The sequence below is a fragment of the Chionomys nivalis genome, chromosome 22, assembly GCF_950005125.1.
Source record: "Chionomys nivalis chromosome 22, mChiNiv1.1, whole genome shotgun sequence".
Taxonomy (NCBI): Eukaryota; Metazoa; Chordata; class Mammalia; order Rodentia; family Cricetidae; genus Chionomys; species Chionomys nivalis.
Genome location: NC_080107.1, coordinates 33,357,070 through 33,375,860, shown reverse-complemented (window position 1 = coordinate 33,375,860; position 18,791 = coordinate 33,357,070). Strand labels below are relative to the sequence as shown.

The 18,791-nt window shown below is 38.9% G+C and overlaps 1 protein-coding gene across 11 annotated transcripts in view; it reads right to left on the bottom strand.

The window, feature by feature from the left end:
- Gtdc1 (glycosyltransferase like domain containing 1) overlaps positions 1 to 18,791 on the bottom strand; it is a 338,560-nt gene that overhangs the window by 44,741 nt on the left and 275,028 nt on the right. For 9 of the 11 annotated variants that reach the window (XM_057755265.1, XM_057755266.1, XM_057755262.1 and 6 more), the window contains one exon: positions 14,109 to 14,456. The exons of the other annotated variants lie outside the window; for them this stretch is intronic. In XM_057755265.1, coding sequence (XP_057611248.1) covers positions 14,109 to 14,456 — 348 coding nt within the window. The remainder of the gene's footprint in view (positions 1 to 14,108; positions 14,457 to 18,791) is intronic. 11 annotated transcript variants of the gene reach the window in all.

Genomic DNA, 18,791 nt, shown 5'->3' with positions numbered 1-18,791 from the left:
AACAATTCATATACAATTTTCAGAGAAAGTTAATTTAAAGAGTTATATGCAAATCTGCCTTTATAGGACCAGTAAAAGTATGGGGCAAAATGATTCATTCTGAGTTGAATTATTCAACAACTTGATGAAATATTCTGAAATACAAGGGAGGTTGTGACCTGGGAACTCTAAATTTATAAAAAGTCACTGGATTGTATATATGAACTAGGTAAACTATATCCTTTTGTATTGTTACTATAACAAAATACCAGAGGCAGTGAACTTATAGGGAAGAAAGGAGCAATTTAGCTTATAGTTCCAGGCTCGCAAGTGAACCTAAACTTTGGGCCATTTACTGGGTAGCAACAAGAAGAGACATGTACTGGAATCATTCCCACACAAGACAGGAAGAAGTGCTTCTAGGCCTGAGGTCTCATAATACCCTTTCAGAGCATGTGAGGACCAACCTAAGGATCTCCCACTAGGCTGAGCTTCTTAGGGCTCCAACACTGGGCATCAAGCCTTTGCCACTTGGTCACGTACCATGTTCCACATGAAACCACTTATTATTATCAATCTTTTGAAAGCAATGTACAAAGGAAAAATAACAAGTGAATAGGCAGAAATACCTTTATATGTCTGAAACTATGTTCTTACTGTTAAAACTATATATTGCCATTTTTTCTTTTCTTGGGTTTTGCCAATCAGTTTTCAGTAGACAGCCAGGGATGCATGTTCTCATTGCATATGTGGGTTGTAAAATGCACACATATTCTGTAATGCTTAAGTCTAATAAGCAGATTGAGTTCTTGAGAGCTACTGTGCTAAGAGCATGGAATGTCCACACTGATTTTACCAAGCATGCATCCTAATGCAATCTTGGGTGTGACGGACTGTCTGGAATGCAATTCCCTCTGCTATCTACCCATCAGTCAGACCCTGAGGGGCTATGATAGACAGCAGAAGTGAAGGGTTATTTTGGTGCCCTTTCAGCTTGAGACAATGCAGAATTTCCCAGTAGTGGGAAGCTGGTGAAATAGGCTGCTTACCTCTGGGTAGCAAGAAGCAGCAAGAGAGAAGACAGGCCTTCTTTATTATTCAGGCCAGATGCTTAGATTATGTGAAGGTTCTGCCAGAATCAGGGTGGTTCTTCTCCAGTATCAGAATTAGACCGCTGGAACTGCTCTCACAGGGCTCCAGTCCATTTTACCATATCTGCATGTTTAGAACCCACCACTGCTTTAGAGTCTTCATGTGAATGAATGACTAGATACATTTTTTTCTGTGTCTTATTTCCCTTAATATACTCCCCTTTTGGTTTATTTATGATGTCACAGATGTCAGAATCTGTTCTTTTTTATTGCTAAATAGTATTTCATAGTGTATTAACACTCATTTTCTTTATTTATCAGTCAGTTAGGTTGATTCCATATCTTAGCTATCATAAATAAACTGATTTGATTTTCTTTGGACTCACAGTCAGTAATGAGATTGTTGGATCAAATCATAGTTCTATTTTGAATTTTGTGAGGAACTTTCATCCTAATTTCCATAATGACCATACTAGTTTCCATTCCTACCACAGTATAGAATATACCTTCCATTGCAGTCAATGTTCTATTGCTGTGATGAAACACCATGACCAAAGCAACTAGGGGAGGAAAGGGTTCATTTGACTTACACTTCCATATCACTGTTCATCATCAAGAAGTCAGGACAGGAACTTAAAGAAGGCAAGAATCTAGAGGCAGGTACTGATGCAGAGGCCATGGATGGGTGCTGCTTAATGGCTTGCTCATCACAACTTGCTCAGTCTACTGTCTTGCAGAACCTAGGACCTCCAGTCCAGGGATCTCCAAAATGGGCTGGGCCCTGCCTCATAAATCACTAACTAAGAAAATTCCTACAGGCTGCCTATTCCTAGATCTTATGAGGTGTTTTCTCATTTGAGGCTCCCTCCTCTCTGATGACTCTGCTTGTGTCAAGTTGACATAAAAGTAGCCAGTACACATCCCCACCCTTTTCTTTACATCCTGGCCAATACATTAGTCTAACTCGGGTTACGTGAGAGCTCCTTGTGGTATTGGCTGTGTATGTCTTTAGTTAACAACTGTTCAGGCTACCAGGTCATCTTTAAATCATGTGATTTATTTTCTTGCTATCTAGGTACCACCAGTATTATTCAAAAGCTCACAGCATCCATCTTGTTTAAAATGGAAATAATTTGTGATATTTACAGTGTGAGTGCTTGATGTAAAATGTTCAAAAAAAAAAAAACCCTTCAATCCAGGTTTAGTAATACCCTAACAGTCATACAATGAGAAGCAACATTTGGTAGCCTTTTATAGACTTCATTTACAAGACAGCCACTTAGAAGTGTTTGTTCTGTAGTTTAATTCCATTTTTTTTTTTTTTGCACAGTATGTACTTGTTTTGGTAGGCTGAAAATGGAGACAAAAAAAGATAACTTTATTTAGCTGTATCGTTTCTTTTCTTATTCTAGCAAGTTAAGGAAAATGGATTTTAACCAATAGGAGATAGGTAGTGGGCAAGAGCAATAGTCCTGACTGTATAAGCTAATGAAGTAGTCGGCTTAATTCACTAATAAAAATAGCAAATGCTGATTTCTCAGGGCTCCCCCCTTTCCAGGAACTTGCATAATGGCTTGTTTTCATCTATCATCTTCAGTCCTGTAACACAGACAACACTATCTCCCTCCTCTAAAGAAGGAAATGAAGTTAGAGAGTGGACAACCTGTCTTCAAGCATGATGCTGATGACATTCACAACTAGGGCTAAGACAGAGACCAAAACTTTAAGCAGGACACAACTGATACCCATAGACTCAGGATAAATTCAATGTTTATGATCAGGAAGCTAAAATTTAAATTTAAAATCTAGCATATTAAAAGTTCCCTAAAGAAATTGTACATATGCTGCTGATAACTCCCAGGTTGCCATCTTCAGCCCTTACTCTGTCATCTGAATGACACTTGAGTATCAACTTGCTACTGGAAATATATACTTGCAGGCTGAAAACATCTAACTTAATAGGTGCAATGAAACATTTAAAATATTTTCTACCCCAACTGTTCCCCACCTCACTAAATCGCATCTTCACTGGCCCACTGAAGCCAAAATCTTCATAGCGTATCCTGGGCACTTTTGTTCACTATGATTACGATGCTAGTGAGATCACCTGAGGCAGGTTCACAGATTACATGGTTTGCGCATGTATAAAATCCTTGTAATAACCAGGCTGGTAGAGATCTGACCAGTGGTTTTAATGTACAGGGTTATCAAAGATTCTAAGTCAAGGGAGGCAATGTCATCAAGTGCTCTTTATATCTTGTTGGGAAGGAAGAGTAACATAAGAGAAGGCTTGTGAGGTTTTCTATCATCTAGGCTTGAAAGTAGCTCCATCACTTCTGATTAAATTGATTAAGATTCAGTCAAGCTTCCGCACCAAATAGAGGCCAGAAAATGTGGTCCAATGGTCTTCCCAAGAAAAAAAGAAAGGGATTTTGGGAACATCTACAGTTTTCCTCTTGTCTTCTCATTCTAGAGCTCTACTCTCTGGAGACATTCTTTCTGAAACCAAGGATTGATCCCAGTTGTGAAGATCACAGCTAATCTTGGGAACATTGTTTAGAAGCAGCCTCCAGGGTGCTAGAGATACAATAGCATGCCAACCTGAGGATAAGCAACAGTGTATGCAATACTAACATCCAATGCCAGTCCAAGGATAAGTGACAGTAACACCGAGAGGGATGTGCTGAGTACTGCTTCCTAAGGAAGTATCTGAAGACTTTACTGTGAGAAGCAGATGACTTTCGACAGGTGAAGAATAATCCCAAGCACCACAGTAGAATTCTATATCAAGTCTGTAAAGTTCAATCAATGGTTTTTAACCTTAAAATGAGTTTATAGCATGTGACTTTGGTTTAGAGTAGAAGATGTTAAGTGTTTTAGGGAACAGAGACTAGCAAGGACTCTTTTGCATTTGTCTCTGTTCACTAAGTCCCAGAAGAGAAGGATCTGGCAAAAGGAGGCTTTAATGAAGGCAGCAGAATAATGAAGATGGGACAGGATTCTGTACAATAAATCTTTTTCTACTCTGCAAACATCCTACTTTCAACATAAAGGTTCTTTAAATAAATAAGAAAATAAAGCTTTAAGAAGGGTCTTGATACATTTCTTATGAAGATATCAATTGAAAACACTGCCAGTGAGTTTAATAAAAATTTCCAACCAGTGTATCTAATAAATGTTACTGTTTAACTGATACTCAGCTTTCTGAGAGAAGAATGTTTCAAATCACCAGAGTCACTTGCCCAAAGTTTCTGTTTCTGAAGGTCATATAACTATGTAACTGCTTAATAAAAAAGAGAAGTCCCTCTAAAGAGCCCAGGTCTTAGGGGCTTACATGCAGTGCCTTAGGTGAGGTATTAGCAAAGCTTATTTATTTTCATTTCCAAGGCTTTTATTTGCTCACTCCCTTGTGGCAAAACTGATTTCCATGATGATTCCCTTCTTAATTTTAATACCCTTTTTACTCATCATATAGACATAAGAATTCTCCATAAAATAATGAAATCCTTGCAAAGGAAATGAAGACAACTCAGAGTAAAGTATACTAGCTCTTTTTCAATTAATTGATCCACTGACATGCTCATGTAAGATTTTTTTTAAACCTAGGAATATAAGGTTAATTAACATAAAAGAGCCGCACTCTTCTAGATGCTGAATTTTGTATTTTACCCATGCTGCCTTAACTGCCTTGATTTCCCAGTAATGACCCAGTTCTCCTAATGAGGAACATTAACCCCTGGCTGTAGCTGTCCAGGACTTAATTGTCAACTGCAGCTGAAATAGGGGAGTTTGCCGATCAGCAGGTATGCGCTATATTAACTCATGTCATTTCAACCCCTGATAAATAAATGTGTTGCTAAGGCAACAGGAAGATCAGCTCCATCAGTATCCTCCCCTCCCAGTAACCAGTGCGCCCCTGCACTCATTGGGAGGAAACTGCCTTTCACACCAAGCACAGGAAAAAAGGAAGGAATTAACTGCATGTAACCATAATTAGAAGTAACATCATTCATCATCTTAGAAACATATCTAAATTAATGAAAAAGGACAGCATAGAAAGGCATGCTTTTGAAGAAGATTGTGACACACCATTTTCTTTAACAGGAGATGGGCACCGTGAGGCACTCACTCAAATGTGAGCACAACTCTCTCACATTTGCCTCTCTGTGTGAATTTTCTTCTTTTGTTTAACCAACAAATGATGCTAAAATGAATAGCACTGAAAGAGCTAATTAGTTGCACAGCCAACAAAGACAATACAAGGAGGGGGGCAAACCTTAAATAACTTTTAATAGTCTACCTGGGAAATCTTTGGTGAAATGAGTAAGGAAAAAGGAGACTGGCCACTGAGTCTCAGTCTGCATAACCCATAAAAGTCCAAGATCACATTTACTTGGATTTTAGTAAGAGTTTAAAAAGTGCTTTTAGTGGATGTTTCTAGCAATAGCGCCTGGATTATGGTGAAGTATTAGGTAGAAGGCATTCTACAGTGGGCTTTCTTCTAGATTCACCTTTCAATGACTGAGAAGTTACTTTGGTTTTCTATCCAAGTGCTAGCTCTTTTTGTTACAATGAGTTGTTCAATTTTAACCAACTCATAAAGGATTTTTACAATTTCTATGAATATATATATATATTTATATATAAAGAATTGAACAAGGAAACCATAGGCATTCTGAAAGCAATGCTGATCATATAACCACCGCCACCTGTGGTTTGGGATGCTGATTCCATTTATGTTTCCATAGTCATTCTTCCTGTCTACTTGAGCAGGGGATAACTGATCACCAACTAGTGACTCTAAATGTTATTATCATCATTATTAGATCACTTTGACTATGTCCTCCCATGGAACTCACTCTGGGTTTATGCTATTGAAACAACAATATTCACTCCAAAGTCTGCATCTCAACCCCAGAGGGCTTTGGCACTTAACATTTATGCCAACAAACAACATCATTTAAAACATGATGCAAGTGGCGAGAAGACACGTGAAAAGTGTGAAGTTCCATTCCATGTCTGTCTAGTACATGGAACTGCACAATGGTCACAGTACATGGAGCCTTCTCACAGTCAAGGAAATTCACATATCACTAGAAAGGAAAGGCAAGCAATTCCATCCAGCTACATACCCATCCACGCACCCACCCACACATACTAGTGAGCCATCCATTTGCTAACTCACGCACTCCTCAACGGTAACAATTATTAAAGTATAATATAAGCATAACAGGAGACGCAGGAAGAGGCAAAAGGAGGAACTGTCTTCAGTAGTTACGTGTCTGTCACAAGCATACGAAATTCTGCTTTGTAGTGACTGTCTGTGAAATGAGTCAAGTGTAGATAACTTCTTAACCACAGTAAGCAAGAAAAGAACAACAGGAACTTCAGTTACGTTCCTCCAGTGATAACAATACCAAAATAATAATGCTGACGGGGCAAATTGTTTATGCTGACATCAAGTGTAAAAAGTGAAACACTCCTAAAAGTAATGACAACCTTGAGTTATATCAACTTAGCTTATATAGTCCAGTCTGGAAATGGTCAGCAAAGAGACTGAAAGCAGGCATTAGGAATTATGCATGGGAATTGGGTAGGGCTTCTTTTTTGTCATGAATTTTAGTACTATTTTCTACCACTTATGTTTTACCCTACCACACTGCCACAGAATCATTTAGCAGTGCCAAATTATTAGTTGATATACAGTAATTTTAGGTAATATCTGTGCCTTTTCAAAAAGTCTAGTAAAAATTCTTGAGAGACTTTTTTGATTTTTAAGTGCTGCAAATTTGAAATTCTTTATGGATATATCAAACATATAAACAAAATCCACCTCCCGCTGGGAAAGAAAAACACAAGGAAACAAGAAATATCAACAAAACTTACTGATTTGGGAATGGCTATACTCAACCAGAACAATATTCATGTGAGTTTTGATTGACTAACTGATGGATAAATATGAAACTGGTTGACGTGCTGAGCTCTGAGAACGGCTGATGGTACTAGAAAACACCTGTGGAAGCATCTCTGTTTAGAAGGTCAGAGGTCAGAGATCAGAGGAAAGCAGCTTCCTCTCCAATGCAGAAAGGTTACAGCCAGGTACACTAGAGAGCATATGGTCACCCACACGACCACTGTCACCAGAATTAGTATTCTGTGAGGGCTATTTTTATTTTGGGAAAAGATTCCTATTTAACGTTAACATTGAACACAGAATGCTTGTCTCTGAATACTAGCACTTGGGCTTCCTACTCTTGTGTATAGAAAGCATGGCACCTGCACAGACCTGCAAGAACTTTCTAAAGCAAGGACCAGGAAAAAAAAAAAAAAACCTGTCCCCAGTTGTTCTGGCAATGAGAAATCAAGGCAAGCCCTCATCCAGCCATCTAACATGCATCCTTCTAGATGCAGGCAACAACTTGGTTTGCAACATTGTGCTTTAAGCTCCAAAGTCAAGAAATAAAACAGTAGTTTATTTTACTACTAAGTATTAATGTATAAGTTTTGCATCAATTATTTTAGTTAGGGGTCACCAAAGTCTCTAAAGATAAGGATGCCAACCCTTTCAATGTTAGGTAGGATTAATGCTTACTCAGTCACCTAAGTACATTTTAAATCCCGATAATTAACTTTTGTCTTTTCTAAATTTATACCCTTAATTGTAATCAACTTTGCATGGATCAACCGATCACTATTCTATGGGAAGTGCTGCAAATGCCAGAACGCACATGGAAAGTCAAGATACTTGAAGGGGAAAGCCTGACTGATGGTTATCCCACAGTCCAGAGAGAGGGAAGGGGGAGAACAAAAATATGTCATGTTTATCATTTTTCTGTGTGCTTGTGCATGTGTTCACAAGCCCTGGTGTAAATGTGGAGGTCAGAAAAGAACTTCTGAAATTGGATCTTTCTTTCTATCATGTGGGCTCTGGGGATGGAACTTGAGTAGTCAGGTTTGGTGGCAGAAGCCCTTTGCTGCTAAGCTACCTCAGTGGCCCAACAGGGAAATGTTAACTAGAACTACTCTAATAACGTCAAGCTTCTCGACACACCCATCCCACATTTATCTTTCTCAACCAGAAAACACCTCTTAAGGGGTACTCAGGAGTTTTATCACAGCTATCAAGACTATGGTTTCCTAACCATTTAATTCACACGGAGGTAAGTTCCCTTTGGTCTGAGTTTTTTCATATGTGACAAAGACTTGTTGGCTGTCAATTACTAAGACAAAACCTGTAATTAGAATACAAAAAATATACAATACAATATCTTAAAATTCAGAGCCAGAAAATTTATGTCCACGAGAAGGAAAATTCAAGCAATTCTCATGACTAGTTGCGATGATCACACAGAGGTTTGCAAAGATCGTGAATGTCTATAATGTTTAATTTCCTTTCCAGGACTCTTTAAAATCACAATATTTTTTGACAATAATCCTAAGATACAATTTGACTTTTTTACTGTGTGACACTTGCTTTTATGCAATAAAAGCTGCTGTGCCTGGGCACAATTCAGGGCAATGGGAGCACACTGAACTAGTTGTGTCCTAGTCTTCACCGTCTGCCTTTGCAGCAAAAGAAAAAACCAAGCCAAAACAAAATACATTTGTTTCATTTAAGAATGTGCTTGGGGATATAGTAAAAACTGTTCATATTAGTTATTGAATCTCTCTCTAGTAAACAAATGTCTTTTAATATTTTCTGTGACACAATTAGAAATGTATATGATGAGACATACATGGATCTAATCGACATGGGAAGTAGAAAAAGACAAGATCTCCTGAGTAAATTGGGAGCATGGGGACCTTGGGAGAGGGTTGAAGGAGAGAGGGGGTGGAGAAAAATGTACAGCTCAATAAAAATCAATAAAAAAGAGAAATGTATATAAAAGAACTTTCATGCAAATTAAGATATAACTATCTTTAGGATGAATATTTGTATGAATGCTTGACATATGAGATAAAACAGCTACTTTCTTTAGCACAGAGTTTATCCGAATGAACCCTAGACACACCACTGATAATCTGACTTGAGTATAGCAAATATTTTTAAATGCAAACCATGTGAAACTAGTTTTTTAAAAAAAATAACCAATATATATGCTTCATATCATAAATTATAGCTTTTAAATGTCTGATAGAATTTTGGTGAAACTGTACCTATACCATAAGCTTAAGAGCTTTCTAAAACTCAAACATGTTTCTTAAGAGATTCATAGTGACATCTCAAAATCACATGATGAATCATGTCAACACACAGCAGACCTGAATTATTCTGTGAATCTTTCTTTTCCATGTGACCTATACACAATGCCCCAGAAAAATCTATTCACTTTGCAGGAAATAGACAATGGATAACACACTGTGCTGGCTCCAAATTCCACAGTGGAACTAACCTAAAACAAACCCTTCTTGTCTGCTGTAGCATCAAAGAGCATCTACAATATGCAGAATAGGCCCAACAGTACCTTTTCGAAGTGACAGCTCTACAAGGCAGGATTTTCTTCACGATCTTCTACTGAAGCCACACATCGCAACAGGTATAGAGATGTGAATTAATGTCATTCTTTACCAGTATTTTTTATTTTTGAAACTATATTTTTCACAAAACATGATTTGTGTTAGCACGTGCTTGTTAACGTGTTCTTGCTATTTAAAATGACAATGTGAGCTGGGTATAGTGGCACTTGCCTTATTCCAGGCACTCAGGAGGCCAAGGAAGGTGGATCCCTGTAAATTCAAGGCCAGCCAGAGCTATAGGAGATTCTGTTGTAAACAAACAAACAAACAAACAAACAAACGAAATGGACAAAAAACAAAACAGAACAAAACACAATGTAGACAATGTGATTTACAGACTTTTCCTCAGTTTTCAGGTGGAAAACAGTAAATAGTTCTAGTTATAATCGAAACAAAAGCCTTTGGTGTGCTACCAATTTTGTAAAACTTTACAAATAATGAGAGTGAGTGCATTTGTGTGTGGGGGCAAGCACATGTATGCTCAGAGGACAAAGGACAACCCTGTGGAAGTGGTTCTCTCCTTCCACATTTTCATGGGTTTGGAGGAAAGAACGCTGGTCACAGGCTTCCTGTGTCAGAGCTTTCACCCCTGAACCATTTCCCTAGCCCTCTAATTTCAGGAGTGTGAGTTGGAGGAGAGGGGCCTGGACAAGGGGGAGCTTCCACTGTGCTCTAAACTTGTTTTGACTCTCCATCTAGCAGTATGTCTTTGTGCCCACTACGATATAGAAACATTTACATAAAGATTGGAAGCTGGTATAATGCTTTACTATTTGGAAAGAAACAGCTTAGAAAAACAAGCACTGCCAAATGCAGTGTCTTTCACAGGTCTTTCTCTAAGCCATTTCTATTAGCAGTGCCAGGCTACAGATGTTTATAACAAGACATTAACGACTGGATAGAAAGAAGAAAATAAATCAGACTGCAGAGAACCCAGAACTCTGCTGACATACCGTCAGTTACTCGTCTACTGTCAGACTGCAGAGAACCCAGGAACTGCTGACATACCGTCAGTTATTTGTCTACTGTCAGACTGCAGAGAACCCAGAACTCTGCTGACATACCGTCAGTTATCTGTCTACTGTCAGACTGCAGAGAACCCAGGAACTGCTGACATACCGTCAGTTACTCGTCTACTGTCAGCACAGGCTGTGCACTACAATCCTTGACACTCTCGGCTCAGGAAGACCAACGGGGGCAAACCTTGTGTTTAAGGGGCTGTTCTCATGCAGACATTTTAACACAGATACAAAAACAGAATGTATCTTCTAAAAATGTCACTTTTGATTTTGATACATATTTTACCACGGAGGCTCTACATTTGGCTGACTTACTATAAGATATGTTAGAGGCTGACACTGTGTTTGAGACCACTCATGATGCCATTATGGAAGATACACTGAGAAGTCACCATCACTTCATTTCCAGTTAGCTACAACCACTGCATGATTTCATGACACATTTCTTATGACAAGTTTTATGACAGTGCTATCTCCCCTGTCCATTTCTCATTTATGCATATTCTTTCCTGAAACACCTCTCTGGAAAATGCGTATGATCAATCAAAAATGCAACAGACAGCAGAGCTTCCCATAGCTACATAGAAGGAACACACAAGTTAAAGTGCTCAGGTGCAGACAAGGGCACACATAGTAAGCCTAAACACGAAGGTGTGAATGAAAAGGGCTGCACAGGAGACCCAGACAGCCCTGCTCACTTCCAGTGAAATCTTGCTTTCCTTCAGAACACAATTCATAGTGATAGGTCAATGATGGGATTTCCAGCCATACAATTGGAAGTCTAAATAAATGTGTGCTCTAAGCTGGGGATGAATGCTGAACCAGAGTCTTAATTTTCTAATTCATATTCACCAATTAAAAATAAACTGGATTTTTATGAGCAAATTTACATAAATCAGATGATAAAGCACCTACCACTAAAGGGTAGGAATTCAGCTCCCAACATTTGCATATATTCTCCTAAAGAAAACATAGGCATTTTAGCTTTTCATTGGAGAGTCTTGCTGTGCCGGAACTCTAATGGGCTTAGAACAGTAAATTTTGAAGAAACTGATTGCTACCCCTGTAGCTAGTAAATGTCTGCCTAGACCCAGTGGCATTTGAAAAAAGTGTTTTATCATAAAATTATCCCAGCAGAGTCCATTCTGCAAGATAGCATCATCATCATCATCATCAGTACTCCATGCAGGACCCAACAGCTCTGGCACAATATTGCCAGTCATTTATCTGTTGTCAGCACAGGTTACACACTGTAATCCTTGACTGCCTCGGAATTAGAATGTCTTTGATGTCCCCACAAGAGTTTTTTGCCCGAAGGCTTTACCAATGCTCGGCGGCTCAGTGTTTATTCCTCCTAATCTTCCTCTCATCTCCAGGCTAGCAGTGACAGATGGTTATGGGCACACAATAGTATTAAGAGTTTGATATTTTTTTTATGCTGTGCTCTCTGTACAACAAATAGCTATCAGACGCGGGCCAGAGAGCTGACATGGCTCGCGTAGGTAATGGCAAACAAACAGCTCGGGTTGATGCTTTCTGTCATTTCCCCTCCTAACCCTGCTTGTTTTCATTGTATACTCTCAAAGGTAAACTATATTAACCTTATAGACTGTTATTAAAAAGATATATCTATATGAGCATAAAGTGCTTTTCTTTTTTCTTTTTCTTACTCTTTTGATTATGAAAGTAATACTGCTGACATATTGAACAAATATCGAATGTCAACATAAATTTTTAGTGTGTGATAATATCCCCTTCATATAGCTGTGTGTCAGGCGGGAACCCGTGGATGATGCATAGCAGTAAATAACCCAAACAAAATTAGTTCTCTTGTCAGCTTCTACCTTGTATGTCCCCAGGCATCAGTAAAATTGACTGCACGCTAGATTTTCAAAATTAGCCCTAATGTTAGCTATGTGTCTGGCAACCTCCAAGTTTCCAATGTTCTACTATATTACCCGTAAGGATGAATGTGTTACTTTTATATTTTGGCATTTACTCTTGCTGATGCGGCTTTTTTCCCCTCTTCTCCAAATTAAAAATAATTTAGCCTTAACAATAAGAATGTGCACAAACATCATGCTGCATCTCTTTAAGCAACTAACTTTAGGCAATTAAATTAAATTAAAGCAAAAATATACAAAGGAAGAGAGGGAATTATTCAATTTAATATTGTTAATTTTATTAACATAGCTCTGCCTAATTTTGTGCAAAGTATTGAATAACATGGTTTTCAATCTTGCCTCTATCCTGGTGTTTTATATCCAGTTTCCAAATTATTCAACATTTTTACGAAAATCTAGAACCAAACTTTTAAGAATTGACTTTCTTGCAATAACTATTCACTTAGAAGCAAAGGTTAATGGAACAAGAGAGATTTTCAGAAGCTGGTAAATTAGGATATGTATTTTACTTTCAAAGAGGGTTCATTTCATCCCGACCCACGGCATCTCAAATCACATGAAAGGATACTGAGTACATGATGCTGGAAGGGTGACGGTGAACAAACAGTCCCCAAACTGCATCTCCTAACAACGCTTAGCCCCTAAATGTTAGGTTCATACATTTAGAATCAAAGACAAAATCCCTTTAGGTACCAGATGCTGCAGATCAACTGGGAGAGCTCGAGGAGTTTTAATGTGCTTGGAGGCAAATCCTGGGCAAAGGCGCCTTCCCGCCGGTGTGTGTGCTTATTACTTCACCTGCAGACAGTAGCTCTCAATCGGACCTAATGATCAGCCCAGCACTGCTGCAATAAAGAGGCCATAATCTGTAGGGGAAGCAACTCAAATCAGGCCACATGCAGATTAAACTAACTGGGAGGAATAAAAACTAGATTAAAATATTCATGCCTAATACCAGAAGATTATCAGGACATTTTACCTCCTTAAATCCTAATTTATAGAAGCCAGGGCTAGGTTTATGAGTTTATATTTGGCGGAATTATATGCTGCACTGACTTTCCTGTGATGAGAGGAAATTCAGCTAGACAGTTTGTCTAGCACAATACAAAGGCATTTGGTAGGAGGTAGATGGCTTTCCGTGCACTAATACACTATGACAAGTAAAGGGAAGCTGTCCAGTTAACACTGGTCAAGGTAAGAATGGAAATTATCGTATGAATAAGGTGCGGTGTATTGATGTCCATATGTGAATTAATTCTGGATTAGCACTCTCTGTGAGTGTATAATGGCATCTGATTTTTCTACTTTGAAACTTCTTGAGTAAGATTTGATTATCTAAATGTGTCTGGCTGCTATTGTTAGTTGAACAAATCATTACAAACATCTTCTATAATCCACATATAAAGTAAAAACACAGCAATTAATGTACAGCTATGAGCAGTGCTGCCTTGGTTCTGTGCTAGTCTACAACCATGTGAAACTCTAAGTGCAAATTCAAGTAATCCTTTTCTTTAGAAGCTACAAGAACATCAGATTGGAAAGCCCACCATCAGAACCCATTTGTAAAACTCTTAGTAAGCTGGCATGTCTTGACTTACCACCTGTGAGGCCATGCGATATGCAACGGTCTCTGTTGATCATGAGCTCCACACAAAAGGTTGCTGGGATCAAGAGCTAGACTGTTGCTCACAGGAAGAGAGCCAGAATTATCTTCTGGCAAACCGGATTTCTCCAAGCCTGATTTCTGGATAGATGGATTGTCCAGGGTTTCCTGTCCTGCATCAAGGTCAGGGTGTTCCTCAGACTTTGATTTAAAATTCTCCAGTAACTTCTTAGAATCCCTCTGCTCTGGCTGGAAAGGAGGCATCACGGGCAGAGCTGCAACACCATTTCCATTAAGGCTGAGCATCCTCCTTAAGTGGGCTATTTTGTGCTTGGGCATGAATCTGTTACAAAAAGGGAATGCAATATGTTTTTGTGAAAAAGAAAAAAAGTAAAATGAGTCCCTTACCTTCCTGTAAGGACACAGTGACGACATACCAAACTGAGAGAAAGCAAAGATGATATGAGAACAGTTCTCAGGAAAGGGCAGCAAATATTAGTCACCAAGAGAAAGCTCAAAGGGTTGACATTGGTCAAACTGTCTTTGAGAAGTTTCCAAAGAGGTTTTGTGGCTACAAATGGGTGTGGCACACACTGTAGACCACGAGGCTATAGATGCACTTTATTACTTGCCACTCATTTGTCTTTCTGGATTCGCATTTTGTGCTTTTCAGTGACTCTATGTCTTAGAACATTTATTATTCATTGACAATGTTTGAAACTTCCTTTGTTAACTCTACTTGGCTGCTTTGTACTCCTGGGAACCTATATATGCCTTCTATTAAGTGACCAGTCTGATATTTCCTGAAGTATATTTATTCAATTTCATTTCTATGTTTTCCTATAATGCTTTTGTCAAACAGAGTTAAATATGCTACTGATTTTCAAAGAACCAACAAAATCCTTTAAAAACAAAGTCCGAATATAATCTACAATCAAAGAGTCACCTATACCATTACAAGATCTAACCTCAAGGAGATATCCATCTCTAGGGACCAAATCACAAGTACTTAAGAGTGGGAGAAAGGTGAGTGAACACAACTAACCTATGCTGGCAACACTTTACTCACAACAGACACCTTAACTTTTGAAACTGGGAAATAAAAGAGTATCCTGACTTAGAGATCAGTAAAGGCTTAAAGAGGACTTTATTGAAAGATTTTGCAGGGCAGGAAAGTCTGTATTGAGAGGATAGTAGAGAGCATGGGAGGACGAGGGTCTCATCTGCAAATAGCACACAACCCAGAGTCTTGGATGCAGGTCTGGAGGAGCTGGCTGGGCCGGGTGACTGAACTCTCAGAATTCTGTAAGCCCATCCTCTAGAGTCTAGGCCTCTTCCTGATTTGTGGAGCCAGTGAATAAATAGGGAATACGTGTACTTATAGGTAGGCAGGGAAGAAACCTTCTGGAAGCAGAAAAACGAACCCAAGTGGAGAAAGTGATTTTGAGAGAGCAATGCTACATTTCAGAGATGAACCAAAAGCCTTCCTCCACAGGACATGTAAACAGAAGCACAAGACCGTTTAGGGGGCCTGGAGGACGGCTGCTCAGCACTTGGACCAGTCCCATGCTGATGGCTGCTAATGCTCACACAGTTTCTGCAGGGTGGAATAGGCAGAAACCCAGCAGAAGACAAGGGTTGATGAGTGAGAAACAGGGGGATAGGTGGATAAAGGACTTAGGACTATTTCCCAGGGGACACTAGCTAAGTAAAGAATTCAGGTTCTGAAGACAGAAAAGTTTTGAGGAACAGAAGAAGATATTGTAATATAAGATAATAGCAGGATTTATTGAAAAGGGATGGTTTTTAAAAGATAATAAATGGCTTTCCTGCAAAGCTGAAGGAAAGAGAAAAGGAAACAGAAAAATAAAACAACAAAACAAAATCTTTCAGACACCAAACATGGAATCTGAAGACTTACTTCATGAAGTCATTGGTTCAGGCCCCGTATTTCAAGCAAGACTAACAGAGGTGGAGATGAGAATTACAAACATACACAAGTATACATATATGCCCCATGGGGGAGAATGATGGGCAGAGGCGATACGCAATGAAAGATATTAAAAACAAACCCACAAACACAGGTGCACTGAGAAGTGAAGACAGAGCTTACGGAACAGGGAGAGAACATTAACTGGGCCTAAAGACAGGTCTGATGAGCAACACTAGAAAGCATAGGGAAGTGTACGTGAACTGAATAGCTGTTTTATAGCACACCATGGAGGTTCTACAATCAAAAATGTCTCCAGGGAGTCCTATGTTTGTTTTATTAAGCCTGATATCTATTTTGATTTCTATCAGGTAGAGAAAAGCCAATGAGATTCATGGAACACCTTCCTTCCCAGTGCTAAGCAGACAGCAGCACACACAGAGAAGGTGCAAATTATGGTACCAATTCTATAAGTACCTTAATAAAATAATATGGTTTTTGATTTAAAATGGAAAGAAGCCTGGGCATGTATAGACTGTAATTCTACCTCAAAAGTGCAGAAGTTTTAAAGGAACAAATGAACTTAACTTCTTCCTAAAATAAATTCAACATATGAAAGGCATCAATAGCTCTCACTGTGTGTGTGTGTGTGTGTGTGTGTGTGTGTGTGTGAGAGAGAGAGAGAGAGAGAAAGGGGGGGGGAGAGGGTTTTAACTTCTGGACAGAAGGACAAATGGTAAGAGAAGGAGCCTCTAGCCTCAGCCACATCTGGAAAGCAACAGAAATGTAAGCCTATTGTTTATGCAAATAAAGAATGCCAGCAAACCAAAAAGAGCCCAACAAAATTGTAGACCAAGTATAAAGGATTCACAGTAACAAATCAATGGGCATTGAAACCACATCTTCATTTTTAGAAAACAGTATCGGGACCCATCTTACTCTATTAAAATCCATTTCTACGGTCCAGCATGTGAGGGAAACTGCAATGAAAGGAAATTGGCTAAAGAGCTATAAACAATAGAGGCTGACAACAGACAAGAAATTTTGTTGTGTACAGGTTCTAGGTCATTCCACAGGCTTCCCAGACATTCTCAGGGATGATCAGACTCTCCTGCTAAACAGGTTGTGGCAGCTGCCTTGATAGATGGTAGTGAATAAGGACATGGAAGATGCAAGATATAAACCCAAAGAGCTTACACATCCCACACACCCATGAAATCAGAACCAATCCTGAAACAAGGATGGAATAAGGAAAATGCCACTGAAAACACTCTGACCTGGCCTGATAAGCAAGTGCTGACAGGCCAGGTAAACAGCATCTGAGTTCTGGGTCTTCCTGCAAAGGTAGGAAGAAGCCCAGTCTCTGTGAGTGCTGGTTTCACTGGAATCCCTTACAACTGTAAATGTTTGAAAATTAGAGAGACCTTAGAAGAGCAATAATAATGATTAAGGCAATGGAAGTGTTGATTTATGAGGACAGATTAAAGGAGCTAAATATGAATGGCTGGTGAAGTGACAACTAGACGTCCGGACACATAACAGGCGTCTCTAAGGAGAAAGAATAATTATTTAGCCTGGTACAAGGGGGTATAACTAGGAATAATGAGATGAAATTAAGAATAGAAAATTTTAAGCTGAATTTCAAGAAAAACTCCCTGACGGTATAATTTATTAGCTCATAGAATAAATTCCCCATGGAATGCTAGAGCTAGGGAAACTTAATAATTGAGCTGGACAAAATACCAATAAATAACATAGATAACAATCCAGTACTTAGAAGAAGGAGGTTACAAGCAATTTTTCCCTTATTTATACATCTTTTCACATTTTTTAAACAGTCTATTCATTATAGTGATTGTCAACCAAAGAAATACTTATGTATTACCTGAATTTAACAGGATGCCTCCTTTGGTTCTGAAGTTAAAAACACTATTCTCATATACTTTGCAGCAAAAGTAATAGCAGAATATACAACACATTTTAACTACTTTATTTCAATAAAGCTGACTGTTAAACAGACTGGACAAATACATTAATCTGAAAATAAAACAAAACAATATCATTCACCATCCCACACAATCTGAGCCTCTGTGCCTTGGAGCTCATATTTTTATAGGCATGTTTATGCAAACAATTTATTGCCATAATAGAAATTAAAAACAATACCCTTTCTGCCTTTCTGGATGCAGTTCTGTGGTCAATTACTTCTCATCAATACCAAGTTCAAACAGGCATAATACTAACAAGCAGTTTGCTTAATAATAGCCACCACTCTAATTAACCCATCCAGAACATTCTTAACCAGGCGCTATTTATAATCTACAGTTAAGAGATGCCTGGCAATAGACTGTTCTTATGCTTTAAAAATACCTTAGAGATGGCTGACATAGAAATGGACAGACTGTCCTGGCACTAACCTACAGAGACTCTGAAAACAGGCTCAGATCGCAACACTTACATCCCTTCCTCAACTCCAATTCTGGTAGAGCCGCCAATGAGAAGAGAGCGAGAAGGTTTTGAAATTAGCAGAGAAGAAAAGACAAAAGAAATAATCATCAGCGTGATAGTGGGGCAAGGACCATTCCATTCAGGTACCCTCTCCTCTGTTGTCCAAGGACCTAGCTGGGGACATCCCCGTGGACACCTGGGATCCCCCCTAGAGCCAATTCTAAAATGGCTCCCTTAATGCAGGTATCTTCTTCCGTGCTCCTGTATCCATCCTTCCTCCATCTCCATCCTCCTACTCCC